At 38.1% G+C, this 7,896-nt stretch overlaps 1 protein-coding gene across 1 annotated transcript; it reads right to left on the bottom strand.

The window, feature by feature from the left end:
* Nucleotides 1-5,734: 5,734 nt before the first annotated feature.
* On the bottom strand, nt 5,735-7,679 carry LOC110724485. Its single transcript, XM_021903906.1, has 2 exons — nt 6,524-7,679; nt 5,735-6,363 (listed from the first exon to the last, which is right to left on the bottom strand). The coding sequence occupies exons 1-2, from the start codon at nt 7,677-7,679 to the stop codon at nt 5,735-5,737; spliced, it is 1,785 nt and encodes a 594-aa protein (XP_021759598.1).
* Nucleotides 7,680-7,896: the final 217 nt, after the last annotated feature.

Raw genomic sequence — 7,896 nt, 5'->3', positions numbered from 1 at the left:
TAGTGGATACTATGTGTGCCGCTACATGCTTGAGATACAGACAAAAGACGACAAGTGATTCCTGATCAGGTATTATTCATGCATGCATAATGTATATTTATTCTAAAGAAAAAAAAAACTTCTGTTTTCATTTTTTTTATTCTGTTTTTCAACTGTTTTCATTTTATTCTGTTTTCATTTATATTACTTGTTTTTATCTATATTATTCTGTTTTTGTATTCTGTATTATGTTTCTGGGGGAAACATACTCCATGTTTCTGGGGCAAGTTTACAGATTCTGTAGCCAACTTTGAAGGCTACTTTAGGATTATCAGCCTGTTAGAAGTGCATTATTTATTTGCCTGGAAAAGGGCTGGAAGTTTGATTGAGTCTGAACCACTGCATTATATGGATGTGAGAATGATCATATCAATAATTTTGGTCAAACTAACTTCCGGAAGTTGTACACATAACTAACATCAGTTATCTTAAGGCCTTTATGATTGTTCATTAAGAAGCTGGTCATACATTCTATAATAGCAGTTAAGAACCCAGAAGCTTTTAATTGCTCAACTTTGTTTGTGTTGGCTATGTTCTGATTGTACTAAAATGGGTATCCGGCATAAGACGGCATGAATAAGTAAAAGATGCAGGCACATAAATATTGTGGTTTTGAAAATTCAGTCATTACAACTTTAGTCACATGAACTTAACTGGTTCAGTTAAGGTCAATTTGTCGATCATGTATCAGCTAGGGTCAAGTAATGCGTTACTATGGTGTGTTTTCTTTGTGGTGGGCTTCAATGCTTTTTTACACTATAGAAATTTTTCCATTCAGATGAAATAATGCATGCTTGATTTTAAACAAAAATAAGGCATGTAAAGTTAGTTCACATTGTCTTTTTCATGTTCTCCATAGTGTACTTTAACTCAATGTATCTGTAGTTATTAACGCATGTTGTTAATGCTTTATATGTAGTACTTTACTGGAGTATCTTCTTCTTATTCTCAAGCAAAGATTGACGAGCTAAGAGACTTATTGGTTAATTATGTGAACGAGCATAAGCAAGTCGGTGAAGAATATGACGATGGTGTGGATTATGATGAGTAAATTTATATGCATCGCGCTACCATTACAATTTTAGTATTTTATATTGTCTATTTTCCTTTGGTACCACGTACAACATAAACACTCTAAATTTGTACTCGTAGTAAAATATTTATTTTCAATGAAAGTATGCAATATTTTATCTTGTATAGTAGCTTATTTTCATATTTTTGTTTATAATTATATATATATATACAGGTTTGTCACCTGTTGGGTACTCGTTACATTATGTTGCTTTAAAAAAATTAAAAAAGAATAAATAAATAAGAACCGGTTGTCCAACAAATCTTAAATAAGAACCGGTTGTCCAATAATAATAATAATAATAATAATAATAGTAATAATAATAATAATAATAATAATAATAATAATATTATTGTTATTATTATTATTATTATTATATTTTAAAATTTTGAGCTTAGATAAGAGACCCCTTTTCCAGTTAGGGGGATTTTTTAAAATGTGATATAAGAGACCCCTTCTCGCTTTTATGTGGTTCCATATACAGCTTTCATGTATAATTTAAAGGGTTGGATAAATAACCACCTAAGAAAGAAAAGGGGTTTCTTATTGTCTTTAAGAAACCACCTCTAAAAAGGGGTTTCTTTACCTAAGAGGTCGCTGACCTTAAGACCCCCTCTCATGTGGTCTCAAAGGGAGGTTTTAGGGGGTTTCTTATAGGTTTTTTGTAGTAGTGTGAAAGGCATAAAAGAAGACAGTTCATTTTCATGAACAAAAATAAACCAACCTCAAAAATCAAGATCTTTGCAACCTTTGTCAACCTTTGTCAACCTCAGGAGCATAGTTGATCTTTTGCGAAGTCAATATGGTTGGTTGATAATCAACCAGCCATCAATATATTTCTAATTTCAAGAGTTGTTTGTCTTTGAAGAATGCCTGTAAGGCTGTAACCAATCAAATTCAACAATTTCTCAATTCAGATTATTTAATTTTTGGATTTTAAATGTCATAAAAGTATAAAACATTCAATTATTGGAAAATAAGTTTTTAAAACATAAAAATCATGCCTTTTTCTCGGAATCCAAAAAACCCTATCAAAATTTCCAATCAGCCCATATTCAAAAGGGTAACTGCATAAACAAGCAGAAGTTGTATTAAGCCTAAGCTCAGCTAAGATAGCAGCAGCAAGGTAGTTACCAGCATGACAATTATTCCACATACTAACCTCATAGTCAAAGCTCTACTACATATGTGCTTGACTTCAGTTGTCAAATACTACATATTAAGACCCCTTTATCACCCAAAAGCCAACCCTGCAACGTGGCATAAGAAAATACTAAGTCTAGCATAGTTTGTTCATCAAAAGGATTCAAAAGAAAGCACAAGATGAGTCACACAATTGTAAATCATGGGCTATGAAATCATCTGCTCCTAAATATCCATCACCTGTAAACTCTAAAAAGACTGCCAAAAAAGTAATTACACTTCACTAGGACACTTGTAGAGTAATTACACTAAATGTGAATATGTGCAGAACTAAGAACTTTTTGTCAATCTCTTGAAATGATATTGCTCGAGTCTGGAAAGAGGATATGAGAGTCCATTGGGCCTCTTCCACTCAAGTCAAAACAGAACTTCATCTCTTTTAGAAAGAAACCTGATCGCTTTTTCTTCTTGAAAACAATCAGAGTTGGAGTGAAATGGTAAGCCTCCTGCAAGCGGCTGAGCAACTCACCTCCCAAAATAGTAAACCAAGTGTGGCCGTACTCATCACTAAATTGGCTTTTAGAGTTGATACTTTGACCTGTAAATAAATTAGGAAATTAAAGTCAAAATTCTAAACTAGAATTGGAAGAAAAAAAAACAAATTGCATACTTTTTTTTTTATTATTAAAAAACAATTTAAGTCAAACCCTAATTAATGGTGTAGTGCCGATTTATAAAAATAATTATCGAACTCACGAATTTGAGCGAGAAGGGGGTTGAGATCCAGATTACGAAAAGCCTCTAATGCAAACTGTGCGTACTCTAACATGGATGGAAACTGAGAAATCTTCCATCCATGTTTTTCGTATTGCTCCAACACTAACTGAATGGACTTCACGCTATCGAACTTCTCCGCATTGATGCTATACCAGAGCTCATGAATCTCATACTCCAACTCAAAAATCCGCGGAGACAACTTGCTTTTCAGCTTTCCCGAATTCTCCATATATGGCCGCACACCGTGAATGGAAGCGGTGTTCCCATCGTCGCCACCACTCTGAAATTCTTTCCATGCGTCTGTCAAATTGTTGCAAAGGATATATCCTTTTGCTATCTGTCATTAAATTTTTGTTAGCCAGAATACGAAAAAATGTACCTAAACTATCAGTAAAATTAACATAGTAAAATGGTGAAAAGTGTGTGAAAACTTAGAGCCCTAATATTATATGCTTAACTCATATAGGTACTATAGTAGATAAATTTAATCGGTTTTTCTAACGGGTAGGGGTCTAACTCCTTTTTTATCCAGAAAGGAAGGCCCAATTTAAATACAACCCATTACTACTAAAATCCAAAATTACTTGCTATAACTTAATACTCATGTACCTTTTTTTTGACAATAATACTCATGTACTTACTTTATCATAATTTTTTTTTATTTGGCACAAGTTATTGACCCTTAACTTTTGGCTTCATTGTACATTATTAAACTCATATTATGTCACGACATATGTTTAATTTGCATTTTTTTTGAAGAAAAGATGTCAGGCTATTATTAAGATAGGTCAATTTCCGCTAAAGTCAATAGACTTTGCGGGAACGGACTAAGACAAACATACTCATCACTGTTTCTAGTATCCCACCTTGCCACACAATGGGCTATAGTGTTACCCGAACTTTTTACATGAGAAATAGAGAACACACCAAATAATAAAGAGAGGGCTAATATATCGTCAATCATAAGGAACAAAGGAGAACACCCATTAGATTTTTGCTTGATCATATTAACCACATTTTGAGCATCGCTTTCCACTTGAATTCTTGTATATCCCAATCTTCTAGCTAACTTCAATCCAAACACCACTGCAGCCTCAGCCACCTCAACAGGCTTACCTTCACCCCCTTTTCTCACGCCAGTAGCAAGAACGTTGCCACAATTGTCTCTGGCCACTACCCCAAGCTCAATTTTTACTCCCACAAATGCATCGCAATTGAGCTTAACAATGCCCGTGGGAGGTGGTTTTCAGCCATTATCAGCAGAAGGAGCCATCCTCACAGCAGGAAGATGAACTCTTGCTACATATCCATTATACTCACTCACCATTTTTGATAAGCCCGTAGCAATGGTTGTAGGATTGATAGTCTCGTGCTCAAATATCATCTTGTTTCTGCACATCCACGAGGCCCAGCATAAGATTGCAATGTGAGTTAGATCCTCCTTCGTCACCTTTGTTTTCAGCCATAGAATTCTTGTGGTAAAGCTCTCCCTAGGGGCTTGCATAACCATGTCATTAAGAGGACTCAATTCCCAGATTTCGCGTGCAGCGGAGCATTCAAACAAAGAATGAATTATGGACTCCTCTTCTCTCCTGCAAATCACACATGTTTTATCTTCTATAATATGTCGAAATGCTAGCCTCTCTCGAACAGCCAGGAAGCCCTTACACGCCCTCCACATGAAGTGACAAAGTTTTGGGGGAGCTCTCATGTGCCAAATCAACTTCCATACATCATCCCATACGCTGTCCAGTCCCAGTAGACTACCCGATTTGCCCAGCCAATAGCCCGAGCGTACGCTGTACTCACCGTTTTTGTTCGGCCACCAGAACATAGAATCCCTTGGGCATCTATTAGAGAGAGGAATGGAGAGAACAATAGCCCTCTCAGCAACAACAAAAGTATTATTCACCATCTCAACATCCCATGTATTGCTACCATGGTCAATCAAATCAACCACTCTCAAGTCTGGGTCGCTATCCACCGAGGGTGTGGGCACCAATGCTGATGTATTACCAGGAAGCCAAGCGTCCCTCCATACACTAATATCACAACCATTGCCCACTCTCCACTTCAGCCCTTCAAGCAGTAAGGATCTTGCCCCCCATATGCTCCTCCAAGCGTAACTAGGATCAAAACCCACACTAGACTCCAAAACATCACAATTTTTAAAGTATTTTGCTTTGAGGATTCTATGCAGAAGAGTATCCGGGTTGTGGTGAAGCCGCCAAAACTGCTTTGCTAGGAGGGCTTGGTTGAAATAACGGAGGTCCCGGAACCCTAGACCACCCTTACTCTTCGGTGGACAGAGGAGATCCCATCGTTGCCAATGTAACTTTCTTCTCACATCCGTAGAGCCCCACCAGAATCAAGCCAAAAGAGTATGAAATTCATTGATCAAAACATCAAGAATTTTAAATATACTCATCATATGTCGGGATAGCCTGTGCCACAGCTTTAATGAGAATTTCCTTTCCCGACCTCGATAACAGCTTCTCCTTCCACCCTTGGAGCTTCTTCCACGATCTCTCTTTAAGCCCTGCAAACATCACCTTCTTTGATCTGCCAATAATGGTGGGGAGACCCAGATTTTTTTTCATGTTATTCAACCTCCTGAACACCAAGAATCTCGATAATTTCTCCCCTCCGAACAATATTAACATTTTTACTAAAGGTTACATTTGTTTTGCTAAGATTTACTTTCTAACCTGATGCCCTCTCATACTTGCTGATGATGTCAGCTATAACGGAGCATTCTTGCACATTAGCTCTAGCAAAAAGAATACTGTCATCGGCAAAAAATAAATGAGAAACTCTAGGGGCTCCTTTACATATCCTGGCACCATGAATAAGGTTATTTGTTGCAGCTTTATTCAATAATGTTGAGAATGCATCAGCGCAAAGCAGAAACAAATATGGAGAAATAGGATCACCTTGTCTCAACCCTCTAGTTGGAGAAACCGACCCTGAGATTTTCCCGTTAATCTTAAAAGAAAAATTAACACTCTCCAAACACGCCATAATGCGACTTATCCACATTTCCGAAAACCCCATTTTTTTCATCACCATCCCTAGAAAACTCCACTCCACCCGATCATATGCCTTACTCATATCCAGCTTCAAGGAAATATTTCCCGCTCCTCCTCCACCTCCCCTCTTCATGTTATGAAAAATCTCAAAGGCGACAATTGCATTATCAGTAATAAGGCGTTTCGGAACAAAAGCACTTTGATTTTGAGAAACCACCTCCCCTAAGAACCCTTTCCATTTATTGGCCATCATTTTGGAAATAATTTTATATATTACGTTGCAGCAACTAATAGGCCTGAACTCTGAAATCAGCTTTGGTTCTTTACATTTAGGAATGAGCACCACACAAGTATTGTTAATTTCTTTTAAAACCCGCCTCCCCCCTCCACCACTTCTTCACAAAAGAAATAATATCAGACCCTATAATATGCCAGAATTTTTGAAAGAAAAGAGCATGCATACCATCGGGTCCGGGAGCTTTATTTGGGTGCATCTGAAAGAGAGCAGCTTTGATTTCATCCCCTGTAGGTTCCCTATCCAGCGATTCATTCATATCTGTCGACACAACCTCCTCGATCCCTTCTAGAGCTTCCGGAAATCCAGTAGGGGAGCTTGATTCAAAAAGGTCCCTGAAATATGCTTCAATTAGCCGCTCAAGATCAACCCTCTGTTGCAACCAATTTCCATTTTGATCGGAAAGCCCATTGATGCGGTTGTTTGCCCTCCTTTGACTTGCCTTGTGATGGAAATATTTTGTGTTTTTATCCCCATCCCTAAGTTCATTGGCACGGGCCCTAGCAAACCAGAACGATTCTTCTTGCATATAGAGGGAATCAAGCTTTTCGGCCAGGCTTCTACACAGATCAATAGTTGCGCCATCCATAGACCCTTCCTTCAATTCTCGGAGCCTTTTCTTAGTGTCTTTTATCTTCTTTTTAACAGACCCGAAAGCCTTCCTAGCCCACGAGCTCAGGTCCTCCCCGCAACGAGCAATCTTACGGTCAATGCTTCGCTCTAAGCTTGCCTTCCAGCTTCTATCAACAACCGTTACACAATCCTCCCTTGATAACCAAAGCCGTTCGAATTTAAAGCTCTTCCCACCACCATCTGACGCAACCTGCTTCTTCAAATACACCATAATAGGAGCATGGTCCGAACTATAGATTGGGAAATTTCGGACCTCATAATCAGGAAACAAAGACATCCACCCGTCACCTGCAAGAAACCGATCAAGTCGTTCCCGAATAAAAGTAGACATGGAATTGCCCCTTTCCCAAGTGAAGATATTCCCTTTGAAACCCAAATCTCGAAGATGGCACCGATCTATAGCTTCCCTAAATGCATCCATCGACCTTTCACTTCTTTGCACCCCACCCTCCTTTTCAGTCAAGCTTGTTATCTCATTAAACTCACCAAACATAATACATGGCATCGAGCTACATGATTTTGAAGATGACATCAATGTCCAAGTATTATGTTTCTGAGATTGTTCGGCCCAACCATAAATACCAATCGCTCTCCATTTAGGAGTATTATTATCATCCAGAATATTCACATCAAAATGGTGATCGGAAAAGGATACAACTTTTGTATTTATATCATTCCACCACAATCCCATCCCTCCCGAGTTACCGACACTACTAATACACAAACCATTAGAAAAACCACATCTATTTTTTTATTTTGTTTAATACAGTACTATCAATCATAGACTCCATAACAAAAACCAATTTCGGCCTCTCCCTCCAACATTTATCTTGGAGGGCACGAACTCGCCTCGGGTTGCCAAGCCCGTGGCAGTTCCAACTTAATATTTTCATGGCTTTTCGAGGGCT

The sequence above is a fragment of the Chenopodium quinoa genome, unplaced genomic scaffold (assembly GCF_001683475.1).
Source record: "Chenopodium quinoa cultivar QQ74 unplaced genomic scaffold, ASM168347v1, whole genome shotgun sequence".
Taxonomy (NCBI): Eukaryota; Viridiplantae; Streptophyta; class Magnoliopsida; order Caryophyllales; family Amaranthaceae; genus Chenopodium; species Chenopodium quinoa.
This window is presented reverse-complemented; position numbering and strand designations above follow the sequence as displayed.

Excerpts from the sequence above, each read along its gene's own strand:
- LOC110724485 (XM_021903906.1), bottom strand. The coding sequence starts at position 7,679 with ATGGGATTGTGGTGGAATGATATAAATACAAAAGTTGTATCCTTTTCC. Across the intron at positions 6,364-6,523 it reads TAAAGCTCCCGGACCCGATG|AGTTCAGGCCTATTAGTTGC; the intron begins GTATGCATGCTC and ends AGCTGATTTCAG.